Source organism: Epinephelus moara, chromosome 24 (assembly GCF_006386435.1).
Source record: "Epinephelus moara isolate mb chromosome 24, YSFRI_EMoa_1.0, whole genome shotgun sequence".
In the NCBI taxonomy this organism is placed as follows: Eukaryota; Metazoa; Chordata; class Actinopteri; order Perciformes; family Serranidae; genus Epinephelus; species Epinephelus moara.
In genome coordinates, this window is record NC_065529.1 from 22,541,190 (window position 1) to 22,564,866 (window position 23,677).

Consider the following 23,677-nt stretch of genomic DNA (forward strand, 5'->3'; position numbering starts at 1 on the left):
CTATACCCCTCTCATGTTCATTCATTCATTTTCCATAAGTGATTATCCTCTTATCCTGCGAGAGGCCTGTCCAGGGTACACCCCCACGCCAGACTATAACTGGGCTCTCATGTCTGTGCACTAAATATAAGGCAGCCTTCTAGCTTAGCTTAGCATAAAGACTGGAAGCAGGGGGAAACACCTAGCCTTGCTCTGGCCAAAGTAAAAAAAAAAAGCCTACTAGCACTTCTAGCGCTCACATGTTGTGCTATTGATTGTTTGTAATAAATTGACAGGTATGAGAGTTGTCGATTTTCTCATCCTACTCTCTGCGAAAAACACATCTTTTCTGAAATGTTCTGAAACTGTTCCTTGAGACCGAAACCTCAGTTGTTGTGTTATAGTTGGAGACTCTCAGCAGCAGCTTCTTTTTAGAGTTAACATTTTGTGATATTCCACAAAGATGGAGGATACTTCGACATGCGTACTGGAGGAGCCTGGGATCAAACGACTTGCTTTACCTCCCGAGCCACAGCCAACCCAAAGAGACCAAAATGAAGTGCAGTCACAAATATTGTAGAATTTCCTGAAAAACAAATGACTTTCTGACTCGCAGAAGTTGCAATGGAAAGCAAAATGTTTACATCTGTTTGTGAAAGGTTGTCAATGAAGGAAGTCACTAACTGAGGAAGAGGTAGGCTGGTTGTAGGAAAGTGGTTACATCTTGAAAAAAAAAACGTTCTTGATGTGCATCACACATTGTAGACTTTGGATATTTACATTTATGTAACTCACAAACATTCACTGTGCATGAAGTGACTAAAGAGAATGTACCTAATCTCTGATTATCCTTTATGCCCAGGGAGGAGAGCCAAAGGGTGGTAGATGTGATCCTGTCACGTCAGGAAGACTTTAAGGTGTTTGACACCTTCATCTCAGAGTATGATCGCAGCATGTCCTTACTGGAGGAGAGCTGCAAGGACAACCAGGCCTTCAGCGACATCGTCAAGAAATTTGAGGTAAAACGCTGATCAGACCTGAGCAGATAATTCAGCTCTTAGTTGAGTCTCCTGCCAACAGTAGGTCTTTTTGTCCATGTCCAAATTTTCCCATTTTCCCTTGTGTTTTTACAACTGAGCGATACTGAATGTAGGTTCAGAGCACAGTTCAACACCAAATTATTCTCTTCAAAAGGGAGCTGGAAGAAATATTTTGATAGTCACATATTCAAATCTGAGGTTTCGTTTCTCTGTTTGTGAAGTGGAAGTGACGCCGCGTGTGTTTCCAGGGAGCAGAGATCGAACCTGGTATTTCCCCTGGCACTCACTCAGAGGCTCTCAACTTAGATTTTGTCACCCAGCTTCCGCGGGGAGATAATAGCATTTCTAAACCATCTCTATCCCACTCCTCTCCATGGGACTGACCTTTCCTCTGCCATGCTCGCATATTTTATACCCACTCGACACCAAATACTCATTCTTTGTCCGGCATGGATCTCTTCATCCTTGATACTCCCTGGAGAGCAGGGTAGTGGGATTTAGATGACGGGATCAAAATTCAGCAAAAGCTCATTTTAAAACCATCACAGTGGTCTACGGATTGTGTGCCTGCCTGGTCCACTTAAATAACACTTTATCCCTATGTTGAAGAGGAATAGGTGTTGTCCAAGCTGATGACATAGCAACTGACTATTTTTACTAAAAGACAGGACATTAAGAGAGCCTGTAGATAAGGCGACAGAGATACAGCAATGGATTTCTCATTTCCATGCAGCTGTGTCCTGGTCTATACAATTGACTCACAGTATACAGAGTTAAACCGGCTGTGTAGCAGCACACAGGTCCCTCTGAATTAAGAAAAATAGACAAGCCTTTCCCAGGCTTCTGTTTATGTTAAACTTAAGGTTTCACAAAGTTACCTATTCAACTCAACAACCCCCTCTCCCCCCAAAATGTACGCATTACCAGCTCCATGCTGTACTCTGATTCACTGTGAGTGGCTGACACAATGGTTCCAGGCGTTTCTAGTTTGATAAGAAAAGCTAACGGACAAGCCACCAACTGTCTCTGCTCATGAATATTCAGAAGCAGCTGCCCCTTCCCAGGAAAACTTTGGCTCTGCCAGACTTTAATAGAGCTGATGTAAACTGAAGGGAGTGGAGGTGAGAGAGATGAAGACTCTAAAGCGTCACACTGACCTTTAGCATCTTATAGCATGTTTTCACACCTGGTCTACATCAGCTCATGATTTAGCCCTCCGTAACCTTGATCAAAGTCGGTAATGTACTGCTTCATTTTAGAGTCATGAAGTTGATAGTAGTCCCTTTTCTCACATCATAAAACACTAATTGCTGTCTGGAGTAGCCATGAATGGATTGACTTGTAAAGAATGATAGATGTATAAGAGGTGATCATCTTATCTATGGACACAGAAGGCAGAGCTGGACAATAAAGAGAAAATCAAATATCACAATATTTTTGACCAAATACCTCAATATTGACATTGTGACGATATTGTAGGGTTAATTATTGGTCATTTCTCAAAATATTTACCCAGTGGCAACCTCTGGGGCTAAAAAGTGAAGCCAACACTAAAGTGGCAACAACTGCAGTTCCTTGAATGGCCACTTGAGGCTGGCTCCACAAGCAAGTCAATCCCTGTAGATACCAATCTGAAAATGCCCAAGTTTACAGCAGAATTAAACATGTTTACAGCCTGGTACAAAAGAACATTTTGGTCTCTATAGCTAATTTAAACATTCATGACAACTGTGCTCATCTGTTTACATTTTATAAGGCTTAAAGTTACACATAATTAAGGGTGTGACTGCTCTGAGTGACATGTGGGTGCCATCCTTTGACAAGTAGCTACCACAGCGACAACATTGGTTAGGTAACATAACCTCAGATTCACAGAGTATAGGCACAGTGGTAGCTGTCACTATTTCAGTGTGTTTTCAGTTCATGAAAGTTGATTGTAATGCTATGGTCGCCTATAAAAAGTATTGTTCAGTGTTCAGTTGTACTAAAGGACCCTCTAGGGAGTCAGATGCTCAGTTTTTTCTAGTAAGTGTATTTTGTTTTAATGGTTTACAGCCTGTTTTAGAGAGAAAATTATCATTAGCATTAGTATTATAACAGTTGTTATAAATGCACCATGCTAACCAAGGTAGCAGGTAGCTTTAGGGTTCGCTCCTGCACATATGGTCACCTCTGGCTCTTACAGATTCAACATAGCGACAGCCAAAATGCTAAACTCGAGGCTTCGAAACGGGAGTCCACAAACCTCTGGGTGACATTACAGTGGCTTCATCCATTATTTTATACAGTCTATGATATTTACACCATCGGTTCCCAACTGGTCCAGCCACAGGGACCAGATTTCTCCTTAGTCATGAGTTCAAGGTCCGCACAGTTTAATATATTCAGTGCCAAACTTCCTTTGGCCATGTCGTCGAGCTAGTTTGCTGTCTTTGTTAAGTAGCTGTCCATTAGTCAGTCACTCTACAGCAGGAAATAGCACTTCAAAATAAAAGCTCAGGCCTGAAAATTCAATGTAATTCAAATTAATATGTGTTTTTTTTAAAAACTTGACTCATTTGCGAGTCACTTGTGGAACAGCTACAACAGTCTGGTAAGACAATGACATCACTTTACTGTAATGTTGCCTTCAAAACCAGGAAAAGACAACACATGCAATATTACCATATCCAAAATCTAAGATGACGGTCGTCTCATATCATGATATCGATCTAATATCGAAATATCGCCCAGCCCTACAGAAGGGTCGGTCTGAATAAAAATCAGGCATTTTAGTACTCCTTATTTGTGTCCATATAAACACTGTGATTTATCATCTGCCTCTAAAATTAACATCCAGAGGCATCTTCAATAATCTTTCCTCAGTCCACAGGCAGATTCTCCACACCTGCCACTACATGTGCACACTGCATATCGTATTTATGTTTCCCACACTGCATATAAGCCTATAATCTGAGGTCTGTCCTTCCCACCCTCCCACACCAGGGCATTGTGTTTGTGTGTGATGGATGTTGCATTGAATCGGAGCACTGCCTTGGGAATTGCAAGGTGTGTGTGACCCCACTGTAATGAGGGAGAAGGAGGGCCGAGGGAGAGCAAGGAGGATCTCGCGGGTCACGGGATACTCTATATGTACTACCGAGAGGGACGACGGTCATTTGTCTGTTCTCTGTATGACAGCTCACAGGCCATTATACTTCACTGGGGTGGGAAACTCTGATTTGAATGTTTTTCTCACCGCTTGCAGCTATATTTGTGAATTTAAAAAATGTTCATCAATCTCTGCCATTTTATTCTCTTTCTTTGTTCCAAGACTTAAACCCTTACCTCCCTCAACACGTCTCTTTTTCTCCACCCTCCTTCTCCTCTGCCTTTTTTTTTTTTGCTACAAGCCAAAGTCCAGCGGTATAAGTGGTAGTAATTTCATTGTGGATGTGGTGATGACAGTGATGAAGTAGCCACAGACCCTGATCAGATCAGAGCTAGACCCTTACAGGATTAAAGCCTCCTCTCCACAGCCACTTGCTTGTTTACCAACACTGTGTTGTGCGTCTTTGTGTGTGTACATGTGCGTTTCCCCCTTTGTGTGAGACTGTGCGCCTGGTTGTATTGGTGCCTGTTTCGCAGGGACATGTCCATACACAAATTGCGTGGATCTTGTGAAACTACTTTTATGAAACCTCTTTCCAGAGCACGCCAGCTTGGATTTATATTCATGCCGTGGCCCGTGTTTGTGTAAAGCCTGTGTGTTTCCTCTTGTGCAAGAAGCCCAGGAGGAGAGGAGGAGGCTGTGCAGCAGGTGGACAGAGAGCGATAGAGGGAGAGAGCGATGGAGTGAATTCCTTGTAAAGGCAGCTGGGCAATGAGGCAGACAGAAGCTAATTAGAGAAGCAGTCTCCTTTACAACTCCCCAATTAGATCAGTTGTGTGTGCGCAGGCAGCAAATCAGCTGGCTGTGACAGAGTCTGAAAGGTGTGTTTGTTTGTCCACGCATGTGTGTGTGTGTGTGTGTGTGTATGTGTTTATCTCCCAGCACGAGGCTTCACACGCTCTCCCTCTTCTCTCCTCCTCCATTTGGCTCGCTCACCCAAACAAACCACACGCTAATTACCATCTCTGGAAAGCCACTTCCTCTGAACAAGTGTCAATTGGATGACAATTTACAAGCAACACTTGAGGAGAGCGGATGTTCCGAAGCCAAGCGAGTTTAATAATGGAGAGCTGGTTATTATTGTACTCGATGCATCACACGGTGATCATGAGAGAGGAGGAAAGAGAGGAGGGGGGCGACAGAAAGTGAGAGAAACTCAAACTGAGGCTGTTGCGAAGTTCAGGAGAAAAAGATGATGAGACGGAATAAGAAAAATAGAAACCAAAAGAGGAAGCGAGTATTGGAGAAGGCCTGCTCATTAAAAGAGGCATCAGCTCTCTGTCTCACTTTTAAATCCTGCTCTGCAGATTGTGACAATGAAGACAAAGACTGGTGTGTTTAACTCCCATCCCATCCCTCCCCTTTACAGGCCAAATCAGTGTTATCTCATCGGCAGTCCAAGGTCTGTGTGTGTGCTCGCTTGTGCGTGGAGGGGCACATCAATAATATATTGTATGTGTTTGTGAATGTGTGAGATGAGTTCAGTGTGTGTCTTCCTGTGTGTGTGTGTGTGTGCAGTGTAAATAAGATGAAGATGCTGTTTCCCGCAGGGTGCTATCTGTGCCTCTCTAATGAAGGATAGGACTTCATTGGATTAGAAAAGACTGTGTGTGTGTGTGTGTGTGTGTGTCTGTGTGTGTGTGTGCATGCACGCCCAGTCTCCCGTTGCTCCTCTACCGCTCAGGGCATAAATACCTGTCAGAGACAATTAGATCCTGATTGATTTTCTAAAGCTCTCTTTGATTGTGCCAATTTCTGTCCCCTTTCACCTGCAAATGACTACTCTGAGAAGAAGAATGGGAGTTGTTCTGGGGTTTTTGTGCGCTGGAAAGATGCTTGAAGGTCAGCCGGTTTGATAGTGTCCCCATGGTCACTCGTGACCTTGACTTGCAGCATCGTATTATAGAGGTTACCACCATGGAGCTGTGGTTTTCTGGGAGTACTTCAGGGGCCCTTTGATGGGACATCACACTGAGCAAAATTTTAAAGGTGAACCATGCAGGGATTGTCGGTTAATTTTCAGCAGGGATAGTGAAAGAGGAAGCCAACCCCAGATTCACTTATTTTAAAAATGCCTCGCCATATGCTTTTTTTTCTGCACTGTGTCCATGATTTCGTAGCTTCCTCTTAAATGTCTGTGGCTTGCGGTCTGGCACTTGGTTGCCTCCTTTTTATAAAGTCCCCACCTCACCTGCACGCTGTGCCCAGCAATGTCTCGAACACTGCAAAATAAGACGAAAATCCTAAAATACAGGCAGAGTGCGGAGTCCTTGCAGATAAATATACCGCCACATACTTCTACAAGGACATAAGTGATGATTGAGAGGGATTACTTTTGATCAGGTGTCAGAGGTGTATTCAGTTTAACAATTCAATAACTCAACACTAATAAAAACCTTTTCATAAAGGATACAAGTTCGAGCATAGACTATGGGTGAATGTAACATGTTTAAATCATCTTTAGAGTATCTGTCAAACATTTTTGTAACCTATGTGAAGTTATGAAAAAGTGTGTGTGTGTGTGTGTGTGTGTGTGTGTGTGTGTGTGTGTGTGTGTGTGTGTGTGTGCAGGCAAGAAGCCCAGAAGAAGCTGAAGTCCCATTGAAACACCAGCTGCTGCAGGTTATAGTGAGAGTACTTCAATATCGAATGCTACTCACAGGTAATACACAAACACACACACGTACATGGCAATCTTTGAAGCAAGCCCCATTTTTGCTCAGTAGTTGTCAGTGAGGCCAGTTATGGGATAGTAGTAACTGCTAGAACGTAGTGTAACAGTAGCACATGTGCAGGAGAGTGAGCTATAGAATGCTGCAGGAGTGAATCCTAAAAATGCATGTTCACTTCCCTCATCTTGAAGTCAGTGGGTTTTTGCATAGGTTTTTGGTGAGATACATGACGAATGGTAACAAGCTGAAGGGATTCTTACATTTCGTTCTACAACTTAAAATACGTCAGTAAATATCTAATTCGTGATTTTTTTAGCTTTTATGTGTCTTAAAGAAGGCGGCTTCTAACAAGTGGCTAAACGAGACAACAGAATGTCATAATGCCAGACACGGCTTTACAGCCCCGTTGTGGTGTTGACGATGAAGGCATGCAATCATGGCGTAGTTTGTCTATAGCCTAACGTTAGCTCTTTACCTCTGCCTATTGCATATATGCTTCAAAGATCATAGAAGTGGTGCTTATTTGGGAAAAAAAGTGGTCCAGTGGTGCTGTAAGGTCACTGGTGTTACTTTGAAGAACCTACAGCATCTGTATGAAGAGAGGGTCACCGTTAAAGCTCAGTCTATTGTCTGAGACTCTCAGTATCCCCTTTATGTTGAGTTTCAGATGCCTCCATCAGAGCAGAGGTTTTGCCTCCCTAAATGTAACACTAAGCTTTACAAATCGTCCTTTGTCCCGTCTGCTATCACTTATCTTAACCAGCAGTGACCAGTAATGTCCGTGATTTACCCCTGATAGTGTGAGATACTGGATTCTGTGTGTTATGTACTGTAATGTCTGCTTTGTTGTACTCATGACTACTGTCTGTATCTTAAATGGACAGTTATAAAAAAAATTTCATCGCTTGCCCATTCTTTCTGTCTTCTCCAGATTACCTGAACAACCTCTCTCCTGATTCTAAAGAATACGAGGACACACAAGGTAAACCTGCAGAATGGAGCTCTGTGATGTTCATAACCGGAACCATAATAGTTTTTCTTTCAGTCCTCAAAGACGTGCTGACACACATGCATAGACTTACACACTGCAGCTGCTCAGCATGTATCAGGCTCTACTTGTTAAGCCACAGTCCCTGAGTGTGTCTTTATTGAATTGGCTTGTGCATAAATCTCTCTCTTTCTCTCTCTGTTTGTGTTGCAGCTGCCTTGGTGATCGTGTCCGAGGTGGCAGACCAGGCCAATGACAATCTGAAGCAGGGGGTGAGTTTATTCTGGATACACTCCATGTGTTTACAACATTCCGACTGTTTAGCTCCTGTTGAGTTTGATATATTCACAGCCCAGCGTGCCGTTATTGAGACGCGTCTTTATATTCTTGGCGATGAAAGAGCAATTTTTGGATGGAGATCAGGCGTGAAGAAGTTAGACAGCTGAGGTTTTCCCGTGTATGAATCCCTCTTCTAAATGACACGCCGGAGTGAAGGAGAGGTCTATCCCTCTTTGGCGCCGGCCTCCGCAGCTTGTTGATTAACACAAGGGGCGAGGAAAGATGATGTCATCACAAAGTCCCAGGTGTACCCTTACAAAGAGAGCAGTGTAAGGGTGGACATGACTTACGCTTCCCCTCAAACATGAGCAGTTCATGGAGATAATTCACAAACCCTCCCCCCACTATCTTTCTCACTGCGTCTCACTGTCAAGATCCCCTGCGCCTCCCCTTGGTTTGCCTCCTCTGTTTATCACACTCGCTTATTTTCCTCCTTCTGTGCACGTGCACCGACACACGCAAAGACTGACAGACAGTGGAAACACAGGCTCCCTCTATCTCTGTCCCCCCTTATTCAGTTTTCAGTATCACATCCCTTTCCGCCTCCCTCCCTTTCATTCACTAACAAACAGGGACAGTTTCATTTGTCTCCTCTTCCGTCCATCACTGGATAATCTCCCTCCATCTCTCTCTGCTCCCTCAGGAGAACTTGCTGCGTCTGGTCCACATTGAGTACAGCGTGAAGGGCAAGAGGGACCTCCTGAAGCCAGGAAGGGTGAGCACCATGTGGCCAGTGTTACTGTCTCACTGTCAAAACACACCAACACATTGTTCTGCAACAACACACTGAGGAACAGCATGTGAAGGCCCTCACAGGGTCTAAAACAAAGTTGATGTAAGCAGCAAGTTGACGGCCTAACATGCCTTTTTAATGTTTTCTGTGTGTGCTGTTTCTTTTGGCAGATGTTTGTCAAAGAGGGCACACTCATGAAGGTCTCGAGGAAAAGCAGGCAGCCCCGACACCTGTTTCTGGTAATATTCTTAACATATCACTCTGTCAGACACGTTATTAGAGCGTATTAGCTAGTGTTTACGTCGTTCAAGGCCCAGACACATTAAATCAACATCACAGAACTAGCGCCGATGAAGGTCGTCTGTTATGTCGCCTATGTCTCAGCCAAAATGTTGCACTTGAACACACCGCAAAGACTAAGCTACAGGCACCAGTAGTCTATATTCGTCATTCAAAAAGTGATCTCACGCCCTCCTGGCTTTTGCCGTTTGTTTGCTGTCCTCACTCCTGTTTCTCTGAACTGCCGATCAGAGTGATTTCACTCACACGATCTGCTGATTTATCATGCTGAATAAGCTAAAAAACAGGACACATCGCAAAAACTAGGGCAACAGACGCCCACTAACAGCCCGAAATTGACCGTCGGTTTGGTGTGTCAAGGCCCTAAAATACAGTTTTACCCCTTTATTGACTCCCACAGTCTCAAAGTATTAATTTGACATTTCAGGAAATATGTTTATTGGTTCTTTTGCCAAGAGTTGGATGAGAAGATCCACAACAATCTCATATCTGTCTGTTAGAACGGAATGTACAGCCAACAGTGGATTACAATAGTTTAGCATAAAGAATGAAACTGTAGCGAGGGGGACAGTGAGCCTTGCGTTGTCTGAAGATTGAAAAATCTGCCTGCCAGCATCTCTAAAGTTCACTAATTATCACCTTGTATTTCATTTATGTAAAAATGACAATGTGGGGTTTTCCAGGGGGGTTATGTGCCAGACTATTTCTTGGCTGGGTGCCGTTCTTTCTTGTAGTTTTCTGGCAGCCACTGTTTTTTTGTACAGATGAGTCAAACAAGATTTAATGTGTTGATGATATTAGGTGTTGACAGGTGTATTTTTACCTTTTGATAGAGCTAGGCTAGCTGTTTTTCACTGTCTCTTGTCTTGCTAACAACCGCCTGGCTCTATGGGTCGCACTCCATATGCAATTATTAAATGATTATCAATGCATATTATCAAAATGTTTTAATTTCTATACGGGATTTTTTTTCACCCAGTGACTACTTGCTACTTTTAAAACATAGCGTATTTGTAATGATCTATGATTAAAAGAACGCAGATGAATTTACTTCAGTTATCTTTTAATGATACAACAGTAGTAAGTTTGAACGTAAACACGGCTCATAGGTTTACATCCATTACATTTCAACATCCAACTGGTTCAGCTGTAAGGAACGGACAGCCCAGTCCTACAAAACTAATAATCAGAATTTCAAGAATTGGGTATTACATTTTCGATTCTTGACTTTTTTGCATCGAGACAGACATAATCTTTTAAGAGAGAATTGATTTTTGTCCCACCACCAGGATCTAGCTTCAAATTAAACAGACAGATATGAGAGTGGCATCAATCTTCTTATCTAACGCTCCTCCAAAAAAGCAAATAAGCATATGTCCCAAAATGTCAAACTGTTCCTTGTAGGTTGTTAATATTGTTCCATAATGTCTGACAGTATATTTTGTATTGTTCCATATTCAAATTATATTATAAACATATTCAAATACTCTGGTTGAGCATGGAACTTCAAGACTCCATAATTTTGTACCCATTTCTCCAAAATTCAGCCTCTCATATTCTCTGGAAACTTTGTGATCTCCAACAGTTTAAAAGAAAGTTCTGTGGGTTGCACATCATGACTTTGTAATGACAAAGGCCTAAATGATTGCTACATCAGTGATTTGACGTGGTGCACTACAGTAGAAAACACCTGCCATATTGCTGAAGCAACGGCGAAAACAAAGCTAGCGTGGTCTGCAAAAATATGGGGGAATGTTGGGTGGAGGTCGGTTTGCGAGGAAGGTGAGGTTGGGAGGGGAGGGGGGGGGTCACGAGGCCAAGGCTGTAAGGCCTCCACTTGGCACCACACCCATCCAGAGAGGGCCTCCCTCTCCTCTCCGCTCTTCTCCTCTCCTCTCCTCTCCTCCCCTCTCAGGACTTGTTTTCCAGGGCCCCACTTCCTTACAGGATGTTTGGTGTGGGTCACTGGATGCTGGCTTCCTGTGTATTGGGAGGGGACTGACAGCAAAGTGAAGGCCAGACACCCTGTAGAATGCAGGGAGGAGGAGTTGGCGGAGGAGGGGTGGTGGTGCTACACAAACACATAACGTGAAATAGAGAAGCCCACTCTATTGTTCCATGCGCAATCAGTGCTGTCTCACGTTATGAGTTATGCTTGAGTTACATATCCGCAGGAGCGGCATTTATGATTTTGGCTCATACTAGTTGATCCAAATAGAATCTAACATGTTTTTATCTTCACTTTGCTCTGTTCCATCATTCTCACAGCCCCCTCTAAACAGGATTGCATTTGAGCGATAGCTGAAAAGTGTTGGTGGTTGATACTTGTGGGCTATTAGGGTTATATAGCCATTTGCTCCCTTGAAGTTGACAGCTTCAGTGGGTCAGGTGTTATTTATGGGCTTTTAAGGAAAGAGAATCCAAACAACAGTGAAGATGAAAGCCATCACTCACCTCAGCGACGGAGAGAAGCTGCAACCATGTCATGAGCCTGGGCTCAAAGAAGAAAGAGAAGCAAGGTGAATGAGTGAGAGAAGGGATTAGAAGGAGGATGGAGACACAGAGAGCTGCCAGAGGGAAGAGAGTCTGAGTGAAGGAGTCAGGTGGAGGAGGTGAAGGGTTAGGAGGTGGAGATGAAACGCCACTGTTGGAAAAAGTATACGTCTTAGGTGTCAAGGGGTCGAGTAGGTACATGTTGTGTCTCATCTGGGAAAGTCGTTTGTGAAGTATGTTAACTTGGCACTTGGTTGTGTTTCTGTGGAAGGAATCTTTGAGTAAATGAGCAGCGCAGGGTGGAGCAGACGAACTGCGGTGGCCGCAGCCCAAAGGTCGTAGGCAGGGCCTCGGGCTTGGCTATCACACGCTGTTTTGTCTCCAGCCAGTCAGCCAGTGAACCCGTTAACTGCGGCTGTTTGTGTTGTTGTTGTTGTGGCGAAGGTGGCCGGTTCCACCCAGTCCTGGTTCTCAGTGTAGCCTGAGAAGGCTGGGAGGGTCGAGGGGAGGCCTGGAGTCTGGAGCAGGGAGAGAATTCCTGGATGCTGCCTTTACGGCCCCAGCGGATGTTTAGAGCACACATTAGGTGTGACCAATTATGTCATCTCTTTTGTCTGGGAAGAAATGAAATACCTCTCATAACACAATGGGCTTCTCAGTGTGTTCACGGGATCACAATACTTTTCGTCTGACAAGCAAATAAACACTTTTAATGCCTCATTTTGTTGTGTGCATACATGGGAATTTTGTGCCGAGGGGTTTGCCAGACATAATGTGAACGCTGTGAAAGGAAACGTGATTTAAGTAGTTGAGACCAGAGGGTTGCTTTCAAGAAAGAAAGAATCAACAAAGAGGTGTGTGCTGCAATGTTTGATATTTCTCTTAAGATAACACCACCACCCTGTGGTAATCAGGGGGTATTACATACGGAAAAGCTGGGAATTGAGGTTTTACTCATTTTTGTAACCCATATATGGATGAATTGCTAAAGTGGCCCAAGGGCCCAAAGTGTCAGTGCCCACCTGCCCCCCACCTTGCTTCCACTTGTAAAATATCATTCATATTGACATGTACTAACCAGGAAGAGACTCAAAATGACCACAAAGAGACACAAAATGACAAAAAAAAGACTCTCTTTTGAAGAGTATGATAAGCAAAAAGGTGAAATCTAACATAATATACCTCTTCTTTCTTTCTGTGTTCCTTATCAGATGAACGATATAATGCTGTACACCTACCCTCAGCAGGATGGAAAATACAGGCTCAAGAACACACTATCTCTGTCTGGGATGAAGGTACATTCATTTTCCTATCTCATCTCCAACTTTATCTCTGTATGCAATGTTTTTTTTGTCTGAACTGTGATGTGTTTTTGCCCCTCACACACACACAGGTGAGCAAACCTGTTCTTGACAACGTGCTGAACTGTCTTAGGATCGAGGTGTCCGACATCACTATTACACTCTCAGCCAGGTGAGCATGTGACTGACAGAACCTTGAAATTAATTTGTACGATTTCATTTACTGGCACAAGACTCCTTTTCTCCTGATTGACTCCTGTAGTCCAAAGCAACTCTAGATGTGATGATTAAAGCCTTTCAAAAGCATCTGGTGAACCTGTTTGTCTGTTTCTCCTCAGCTCAGTCGGGGAGCGGGAGGACTGGTTCCACACACTGAGTCGAGCCATAGCAGACCATGCTGCGGGACTCTGTACGTTTGGTGGACCCTGCAGCGAGGTAATACAAGTACTGCCATTTGTTAGCCACTGTGTGGAATTGTGGGGCAACACGTACATGAGCAACATAAAGCTGTTGTTTTGTAAAAATGTATTATAAAGTAGATTCAAGAAACACACTAAGGGACTGTTTATTAAGTCAGGACTAGTGGAACTTAAAGATTTAGTTGAGTTACAGATTAGTTATAGACAGGCCAAAACGCAGAATATCCTTGGACCCTCACAGTGGATAAGGAAAAACTCCCCCCAGAAAATCCTTTGATGGGGAAAAATGATAGAAACCTCAGGAAGAGCAACTGAGGAGCAATCCCTCTTCCAGGACTGACAGGCGTGCAGTAGTTTTGGTGTTTAACATATCATATGTGTCCACAGGCCCGTGAGAAGTTGTGGATGGCCCTTGGTGAGGCTGCCCCTGTACTGGTGTCAGTTTCTCATGTGATGATGTGCATGAACTGCACCACTGACTTCAGCCTCACACTGAGACGACACCACTGCAACGCTTGTGGCAAGGTCAGATGCACAGAACTGCAAACACTACTTTGACTAGTAGTTGTTGACTTGTACTATTGTTTTGTTTCACTGTACTGGATGTCAAGTTTCAGGAGAGTTTTAATTGACCTGGACTAGTACTACCAGTCGTAAGAAATTGTTTTGAATCTAATAAACTCATTGTCCTAGGTTCATCATTTAAGCTCCATAAATTATTGAATTAAAAAGTTACAATGTCAGTTTTTGATGTAGTGCTTTTGGTCATTCTATGCGAATGCTAGTTTCCTCTTTTGGGTCAAATATATTAGTCAAGTCAAGATAGCCCGCTGAAACTGGTTATTGTCTATCTGTGGTATGTAAATCTCTGTATGTTCTGTCTCTCTGAGCAGGTGGTGTGCCGCGCTTGTTCCAGGAACAGATACCCACTGAAGTACCTCAAAGACAGGGTGGCCAAAGTGTGTGACCACTGCTATGCCGAGCTCAGGAAACGAGGTGAACCTCCGCTTTCTGTATGTCTCACTGGTGTCTCACTGGTGAAGGAGAGATATATGTTGATGTGCTTCTTCCTCTTTGATATGGTATCAACTGTGTGTGTGTGTGTGTGTGTGTGTGTGTGTGTGTGTGTGTGTGTGTGTGTCTATAGGTGGCAGCATATCGGGGGCGTGTGGTAACACCAGCCCTCGGACTCACCGGGCCAGCCGTCCCCTCTCGGCTGTCTTTCAGAGCCTGCAGCCCCCAAGTTTGTGGAAGAGCAGGAAGAGCACCTCCTCTCTCAACCAGGTGGACGACACATGTCATCTGTACCTCTTTTTCATTTCAAACATGCATTTGACTAGCCTCAAAATATGACATTTTATTGGGGCAATTTTGATTACAATGTATCACACACTAGTCTCACAAACTCCAGTTCCACCTCTCAGTGTAAATATGCTCAACACAAACAGGTGAGTGAGGCTAGTTACATTTGATTTGACTTTAGTGTGTTGGTTAATAGTCCACTGTACTATACTGTATGTCATTGGTTCTTTATGAAATCTTTTCATAACCTGCCATCTATGCTTAATCTAAAGAATGTTCCCTGACCGGGAATCGAACCCGGGCCGCGGCGGTGAGAGCGCCGAATCCTAACCACTAGACCACCAGGGACTTGTCAACGGGCTATGGAGAACTTTTAATTTCAATACATGATATGCAATTACAGATTACATGGTATATGTATCCTAAAGACGTTGATTTGTAAATAGACTTGTTTTCACAGCAGACATTTTGACATGTCATAGTATGAAAAGCACAGGTATATTTAATAAGGTTAATGATAGCTGCATTCCACTTAGGGAAGGCTGTGAAAAAGGTCCATTGTTTACGGTTTTGTCCCTTGATTTCTGAATAGAATCAAGAATGGCCAGTGCTCAAACATGTCAATGCCAATACACAGTTTGCTTATAGCATGACTTTAGAACACAGGCCCCCATAGACTTTTGAACTAAGTTCTCAAAGAGGACTAAAGTTAAGTTCCCTGACCGGGAATCGAACCCGGGCCGCGGCGGTGAGAGCGCCGAATCCTAACCACTAGACCACCAGGGAGCTATATATTGAGTCAAGCTTGTGAAGTGGAATTTCAGGTATGTGTGACAGCTGATCTGCCGCAGATGCTAATGTGTAGAGCAAAGCAGCTGCCAGTAGGGTTCACTGTCTACCTCTTTACCCTTCATTCCTATTGTCAGGGGTTGCACAAACAGAAATATAATGCAAACTTGCTCCTGCAGTTACTATTTTGAAAATACTTAGATTACCCTCAGAGACCTAAATAGACCAATTTTTATTACTTTTTCGGGGTAGATGGGATCTTTTGGGGGAGACAGCAGGTCAACAGTATACCCCACACAGAAGTGGCATACATATTTTTTTGGTTGCCACCATTTGTTACACAGTTTGGGTGTTAAATTTTTTACCACTCAAGAGTTGTTAACAATGGTCAAAAATTCCTCCAGAACACCACTTTTTCATATCACCTTTTCACATGATTTTTGATATGACAAACGACATGTTGGAGCACATTTGTGGGTGTATGCACAACTGCATGTAAACAGGAATTCATTTTCATAAGCCCTATAAATTCCTCTTCTTGGTGTAAATATGGTCATGATAGATGGTGAGTGACAATTGATTGGAGTTTAGTTTGAATGAAATCTTCCACACTTTGAACACATAGTTGTCTGCTATAGTCCTACATGCCAATGGTTCCTAAATGGCCTCTTCTGTTAGGTAATTGTGCAAAGATTATGTTCCCTGACCGGGAATCGAACCCGGGCCGCGGCGGTGAGAGCGCCGAATCCTAACCACTAGACCACCAGGGATTTGTCAGAGTGTTTGTAGTATAACCTTGTGTCCTGGAATGTCAGGCATGTGTGACAACTACACTAAAGATGCTAGTGTGTAAACCTTAACAGCTGCCAGCTGGGTTCAGTATCTACCTCTCCACCCGTTACTCCCATCGCCAGGGGCTGCAAAAACAGAAAAGTAATGCAATCCTGCTCCTGCAGTTACTATTTGGGTAATTACTTATTTATTACTTACACTCTCCATGACTCACATGTCTATAATGCATTATAAACATACTTATGATACATTATAATCTTATAAACACATTATAAGGCATTCTATATTGATTTTATAAGTTCAAGTATCATAGACTTGAAAATTGCTGGTCACTCAATGACATTTTCTTTGTTGAAAGAATCACAGAGTATTATTGTTCTCATACATTATTATAATTTTATAATCCATTGTAGTGTGTTACTCTAAGTGGTCATTGGGTGTGTTAAGTTTCAGTGATCTGCCTGTGCCTCAGAAATTTCATTACTTCATATGAAGGGTTACTTTGGTGCTTTTGAACCACATCCATGTCTGTGTGTGAAGATGACCAGTGTTTGTTTACCCCCAAACTGGCAGCTCCCGGAGCTCCCTGCCTGCTGGCACAGGGAAAGCCAAATACCATTCATCGGCACACACTCCCCAGACAGTGGTGACACAGACCTGGTTCGGATGACCGCTGGAACTCACCTATAATCACATTATGATGCATTATAAAATGATTATAATGTACTGTAACTATGAGAGTAATACACTGTGATCCTTTCAACAAGATGATTTTTGTTATAAAGTAGTATAAATCAAAGTGCTTTAAGCAGATTATAATGTATTATACATATATTTATAATGTATTATAGACAAGGGAGACGTAGAAATTGATACCCAAATAGTAATTGCAGGAGCAGGATTGCATTACATTGCTGTTACTGCAACCCCTAAAGACAGGAATGAAGAGTAGAGAGGTAGATAGTGAGGCAGCTGCTCTGCTCTATACACTAGCATCTGCAGCAGTTGTCACTCAAGCCTGAAATTCCAGTTCACAGGCTTGGTAGTCACAGACTGGTCCCTGGTGGTCTAGTGGTTAGGATTCGGCGCTCTCACCGCCGCGGCCCGGGTTCGATTCCCGGTCAGGGAACTCTCTTTACTTAAGCTTCACAATAGAGGCCATTTGGTCAAGAGCCCATGACATATAACACTACAGTGGACTAGTACATGCTGAAAATGAGGATGTCTCATTCAATCTATCATGGCCATATTCACAGAAGACAAAGTGGAGCTTGTGAGACTACTGTGTGACACAAATAAATAAACACATTCATATGTCAGTAATGCATTACAACCATGGGTGTCATAGAAAGTCTTAACCAAAATTGGACTCGTTGTTCTTACTGTCAGTTCTTGTTTAAACTGTCAGAAAAAGTGGAGACTGTCATTTTGTAGTTTGTGGGACAATAATATTGCCAAAGGATTCCAAATCCAGTTCCTCCATCTGTGTCTCTGCATCAATGTAAGCTCGTGTGTATCTAATGTGTCATGCTTGTCATCAGGTGTCGCTTACTGTGGAGGGCTCCACCATGAGCGGCAGCCTGCAGCGCCGGAAGAAAAGCAAGAGGAAGTGGAAGCGACTATGGTTCCTCCTCAAAGACAAGGTGCTCTACACCTTCACAGCCCGTGAGGTGAGGGGGCACAGAGTCTCCCACACCAGCCCCAAAGTACTCACACACACACACACTCTCATGATCACTCTATCACAGAGGCATTACTTTGGTCTATCCTTTTCCTCCTTCACATCTGACCAATGCAACAAAGAACTATTTAACACTCACATTTCCGCTGCTCAACCTTCCCTCCTGGGCAGAACACTTTACGCGACTAATGGCGGGACTCTCTGTGCTCTCTCTCTGTTTCTTTTGACAAGTGTGCATCTCAGTGTTGTGCACTGCTTTGTTCCTCTTCAGGCATGAAATTCTTGTTATCCACATACTGCTGCTGACAGCGAGATTTGTTGTTTTAAACCTGTATGCCTGTGCTTGATGTCTTCACTCTGCTGTGTTCAGGATAAAGTGGCTTCAGAGAGTCTACCTCTGCAGGGCTTCACTGTCAAGCTGACTGAGAGGCCAGAGGGAGAGGAAAGCAGCAATGTGTTCCATCTCTACCACAAGAAGACCCTGTACTACACCTTCAGGGCCGACGATCCACACACTGCACGCAGGTACTGTATTTTATTGATATGAGCAGAGATATGGGTTTATTGTATTGGTGTTGAAGCAGTCATGAAAACTTTGTTCCCTGACCGGGAATCGAACCCGGGCCGCGGCGCTTTGTTCCCTGACCGGGAATCGAACCCGGGCCGCGGCGGTGAGAGCGCCGAATCCTAACCACTAGTCCACCAGGGAGCTGTGAGTGTGCAAATGGCATGTGTGAGAACATGTGTGGTATGTGAAGCAGACAGGCAGCACTGTGCAGGCAGCTCTGTGCACTTTCCTCACAGTTCTACATGACATCTTGTAGAACACTGTTCTCCTTCGTGATGGTGAGAGTGTCTCCATATGGGTTAAAACTAAATTTGTCGAGATCGTCTCTTTTTTCCAGACCTAAAACACGACTTTGTTTTAACTCTATGGTGTTAGGGTTGGGCAATATATCGATTATACACTGATATCATGATATGAGACTAGATATCATCTTAGATTTTAGAAAACATAATATCATAAGCGTTGTCTTTTCCTGGTTTTAAAGTACAGAACACAAATAAGTGGATATGTCAGCCAGTAGTAGATTATTGGAGATATATTGGTATCTGTGTATATGTAGCCCAACAAGTACAAAGAAATTGCACTAGGTTTGATGTAATGTAGGAACAGTGTCTTAATTACATTTTTTTTGTAACTCTGCATCCCGAGCACTTCTCTACAACTCTACAGTCAAGTAAGGTTTGACCCATTTTAAATAGTCAAATCTGTGGTAAAGATAGGGTGATTGGGCAGAGGTCATGCAAAATTCATGCAAACTGGCTGAATTTGCATTAGTTGTCGCAATCGCAACATCCCGCAGGGACTGGTTTTCAATGGTGTGTATCAGTTTTTAAAATTTAGAGTTGTATTTCCATAAAGTTTGGTATAAGTCAAGCTCCAGAAAAACTGGATCCTTCATTTCCCATAATGCAACCTGCACAATCCTTTTGCGAGCCCTTCCCTGCATGGTAAAATCAGTAGCCTGGAACTAGTAAAGTGGCTTTGTCTTGTAAAACCAGTGGTGTGCCCCTTTAAGTGTTGTGTTAAAAGGTCTCATGTTGCTTTTTCTTGTCTTTCAGGTGGGTCAATGCAATGGAGGAGGCTACTGTTTTATAGCACCTGCTCAGTGAACTGAACACGTCCTGCTGTCTGTGACTGCTAGAAACTCCTCCGTGGAGCACAACATAGCTACCTGCTGCTTCTGAACTCAGACCATCAGTAAGAATTCATCACATCTGACCTGTTGTGGAATATTGTGTGACAATGTGATCACTAGGCAAGGCTGCCACCCAATGGTAGGAAGGTAACAGTGGCTGACGACAGTGTGTGGAAAGGAGAAGAGGAAGGAAACCCCTTTGATTCCCAATGTGCTGATCCAGCCCAGTTCACAGGAGCCTTCGATTTTTAGGAGTAGCTTGGATTCATCAAATGCATCATCCAAGAGAACATTTTAGTTCCTCTGTTTTACCTTTTCATAAGGATAATCCCACAAAAAATGTTCAACTCTTGGCTGTATTTTGATGTCTTTTACCTGAGGTTCCACTGGATTATTAAACCACTTTTTTGGCTCTGCAGGAGAACATCACATCCTTAATTTTTATATGTGAGACAGCCTCAGCCTGTGTTCTGTGATGGGTATAACATCACAGACAATCTTTGCTCCATAGTAGTGTTTGCAGCTAGTAAAAGGGAAAATACTGGTCACCGTCTTAGAGAGATATTTGGTATTCTGAATATATATTGTGAAATATACACTGCAGATATTGAAGTGAATTATAGGATTTGTTTGTATAGAAATGGTGTTACATGATGTTCTGGGTAAGAGGTCATTTTAATCATCCCGGTGTGTGTACATTATATTTCTTGTGGAGTTTTACTATTATATTGAATCTACAAGGCTATGGAATGACTCAGCATGACAACCACTCAGTATTTCTAAAGACGAACACTTTCAAAGACACTTTGTATTTGAATCTGTAGGTTTTGAAAAAAAAACACCATACAGTTCTGAAGTGCCAATTAATTTCTTCCAGTTGAATGCAGTGCAATTTGCAGTTGATGATGAATGTGCCTGAAATGAAATTGTACTCCTTGTTTGTCTTTATATCATCAAAGTACTGTACTACTGTCATGTCTCCAGAAGAGACCTTGATAACATTAGCTTTTTATCTACTCTTATATACTTTAACCTGCTAGTATTTTTTGAGCAATTCAGTTACAGCCCAGTAACATAAGAATATACTATTGTGCCATTTTTATTAATGCCTTTTTTTCATGCTGTATACACTGCTGGATAAAATCACACTTTACCTACTTGGACTTTATGAAAACGGCTGGAAAAACAAATAAAGCCATCGTCATACTACCTATAAACTGACAGTGTTAAGAGTCATCTGAGCCGCTCATTTCTTCAGCAGTAGTGTGACACTGGAGTTTCACTCTTCTCTACTGTTTTAACATAACGCAGCATCCATAGTTTCTCTTAAAGGGACAGTTCACCCCAAAATCAATACAACAGATTTTTCCTCTTATCTATAGTGCTGTTTAACTATCTAGATTGTTTTGGTGTGAGTTGCAGAGTGTTGGAGATATCAGCTGTAGAGATGTCTGCCTTCTCTTGAATATAATGGAACTAGATGGCACTACATTTGAAAAACTCAACAGCGATGTCTTTTTACAGAAATCATGACCCGGTTACTCAAGCTAATCCACGGACCTTGTTGTGAGCAGTTTCATACAGGAACTATTTTCTTTCGAACAATCTACACCTGCCAAGAGTATCACTGCACAGAAGGAAACGTGCATCTACTCATGAACCAGCGGCTCGTGCTTGTGACAGCACGAGATGTAAACATTAATGGCGTCTTCTTCGGCTGAGCTTTCACATTAGCTGCCTCAGTTGTGCTAGATGAGCCAGCAGTAGATCCACCCTTCCTCTGCAACTCACACTAAAACAATCTAGATTGATAAACAGCACTACAGGTAAAATGATAAAATAGTATTTTTGATTTTGGGGTGAACTGTCCCTTGGAAATAACCTACCTAAAGGCATTATCTGGTCCGTTTGGAATGCAGCTGTTCTACATGTGATCCTTCACCCATCAGACATCATTATTTCTAAAGCACACATTTGTTCATCATGTACTGTTAAGCTTTTCTACCTGTTTCTTATGTGCTATATCTATAGTGTTAATTATGGATTGTACCTCTTGCATATAGTGCATTGTAAATGTTTATGTATATAGAAACATATAGAAATAAACTCCTTTAAAAAGTTTACTTTGTGTGCTTTCACGGTGCTGCCTTTTCTTACTTACAAATCTGTTTATTATAAATTATAAACTGAATGCACAGTTACAGAAGCACTTGTACAACGATATCCATTCCAGTACAGCAGCCCTTAAATATGTTTGGTAAATATAACACCGTATTTTGTATACACAAGATTGTATTTTATCATAAGTTGCTCATATTATTCAGTCTTTCGTCTCAACCCCTATGCCTACATGTATATTCAAATATATACGATTTAGAAAGAAAACAATGCACACAGAAATACACCTTACACAGACACAAATCTCAGCAGCTATAATTATGAGCCTCACAGAAGCAGTTGTTATTGAACAGTTTTTGCAAGGCATTGTATTAGATTGTACATGTGCTCATGTTCCACTCATCCCCTGTAAGTAATTAATGCCAGAATAATGCTGAAATAAGCGCAGAGTAGACTGCACCTGTGTGTGCCTATTGTTTGTGGCACTGGCAAACAGTTTAGTTAAATACCTCTTTCATCCAGCAGAGGGCAGCAGTACATCAAGCCAACAGATCTCATTGGAACCTGGTTTGTCCATCAGTATCAACTTGGAGTTGGGGGATGTTAAGATGATAAGATGCAGTTATAGAGATGGAACTTTCATTTGCAGATCAAACTTACTAGTGTGTGATATGTACAGCTCTGTTTTACATCATTAATTGAAAATGAATCGAAACTTGAACTCAGTCTTGAATTGCAAACATATTGCTTTCAACAGGAAACAAGAAGGGGGGAGAGAGAGAAGAAAAGAGTACAATGCTGTTATATGTGTAGTGGTGTGATACCAGATGTCTCCTCATGCTGCAGGTATACTAAGTATTTATACACACACACACACACACAGATGCATGAAATGAAATTATTATTTATGCTTGGGAGTAATGTTGGTGTATGTAAAGATGGCATTTTAAGGGGCAATATCGTTGCAGACTGTGTTTAAGACAAATTCTCCACTTGACAGATGTATTTTGAAAATGAGCTTAATGTTCAAGTCTGTTCATAAAAAGAGTGGCTTGCAGAAATATTACGAAAGAAAACTTAACAGCAGTGATTTCCCAGCCAAACCTCTGACGTTTAAATCTAATATTTCACTTGAAATGAACTCAGCTGACTGATGTGTTACTTTGCAGGAAATGTTTGGAATTTCATTTTGGAAGCAGTTTGCAAGACTGCACTTTGATCATCCTTTCTTTTTTGGCTTTTTGTTTTTTTGTTATGGTGTAAAAAGGTTATGTCGTGGAAAAGTCAGGGAAGAGAAAGTGACTTCAAGTTGTTGCAGGGAACACAGTCAGAAAGTCCCAATTTACACCCTGCAGCAGTCAGTGTTGTGTCAGTGACTGCCACGTGTCCTTGGTTTACATCATCCATTCAAAAGATCAGCCTGCTGTGATGTCCGCTCTTGTCAAGTTCTAATTATTATTTTAAAAGAACTACGATGCCCTGACTACAAACACGAAATACTGCATCTGTCAAGCCAATGAATGTGCATATGTCACGCTGGATCAGAATTCAGTGATGCTGCATTCCATTAATTTCCTCTACACTGATTAACCCAAGGGAGGTACTCTAATTTTAGGTCAAATTAAGGTGACATATTTGTATCACCCGGTGGGATTACACATCATTACTGGTAACTGTTGCCTGTTGCAGATGTAATTTGGCCAAATATAAAACACGTTCCCATCCACTGCTGGTAGAGACCATAATGAGCCTTTCTTTTTCCAGGCTTTTCACTTCCCAGCCACAGCCAGACTTCTGCGTAACACGAGCCATCTCAGATAACTTAATTAGTTATACCAAAGAGTTCCACCAAGCCAAAACAACCAAGTCAGACAGCG

At 42.5% G+C, this 23,677-nt stretch overlaps 1 protein-coding gene and 5 non-coding genes across 8 annotated transcripts in view; 2 read left to right on the forward strand and 4 right to left on the reverse strand.

The window, feature by feature from the left end:
• fgd5a (FYVE, RhoGEF and PH domain containing 5a) overlaps nt 1-21,786 on the forward strand; it is a 44,418-nt gene extending 22,632 nt beyond the window's left edge. Inside the window, exons 7-21 of one of the 3 annotated variants that reach the window (XM_050038286.1) lie at nt 842-998; nt 6,742-6,832; nt 7,774-7,824; nt 8,044-8,102; nt 8,813-8,884; nt 9,073-9,141; nt 12,907-12,990; nt 13,089-13,168; nt 13,335-13,431; nt 13,803-13,940; nt 14,309-14,411; nt 14,563-14,699; nt 17,840-18,004; nt 18,350-18,504; nt 19,606-21,786. In XM_050038286.1, the coding sequence (XP_049894243.1) occupies nt 842-998; nt 6,742-6,832; nt 7,774-7,824; nt 8,044-8,102; nt 8,813-8,884; nt 9,073-9,141; nt 12,907-12,990; nt 13,089-13,168; nt 13,335-13,431; nt 13,803-13,940; nt 14,309-14,411; nt 14,563-14,699; nt 17,840-18,004; nt 18,350-18,504; nt 19,606-19,642 (1,495 nt within the window). In that variant the 3' untranslated portion in view covers nt 19,643-21,786. The remainder of the gene's footprint in view (nt 1-841; nt 999-6,741; nt 6,833-7,773; nt 7,825-8,043; nt 8,103-8,812; nt 8,885-9,072; nt 9,142-12,906; nt 12,991-13,088; nt 13,169-13,334; nt 13,432-13,802; nt 13,941-14,308; nt 14,412-14,562; nt 14,700-17,839; nt 18,005-18,349; nt 18,505-19,605) is intronic. The other 2 variants (XM_050038287.1, XM_050038288.1) reach the window with 2 other exon arrangements.
• Nucleotides 14,994-15,065, reverse strand: trnae-cuc (transfer RNA glutamic acid (anticodon CUC)). Its single transcript has one exon. It is a non-coding gene; the product is annotated as a tRNA-Glu (tRNA).
• trnae-cuc (transfer RNA glutamic acid (anticodon CUC)) lies at nt 15,432-15,503 on the reverse strand. Its single transcript has one exon. It is a non-coding gene; the product is annotated as a tRNA-Glu (tRNA).
• On the reverse strand, nt 16,205-16,276 carry trnae-cuc (transfer RNA glutamic acid (anticodon CUC)). Its single transcript has one exon. It is a non-coding gene; the product is annotated as a tRNA-Glu (tRNA).
• Nucleotides 17,356-17,427, forward strand: trnae-cuc (transfer RNA glutamic acid (anticodon CUC)). The gene has a single exon. It is a non-coding gene; the product is annotated as a tRNA-Glu (tRNA).
• On the reverse strand, nt 18,617-18,688 carry trnae-cuc (transfer RNA glutamic acid (anticodon CUC)). The gene has a single exon. It is a non-coding gene; the product is annotated as a tRNA-Glu (tRNA).
• Nucleotides 21,787-23,677: the final 1,891 nt, after the last annotated feature.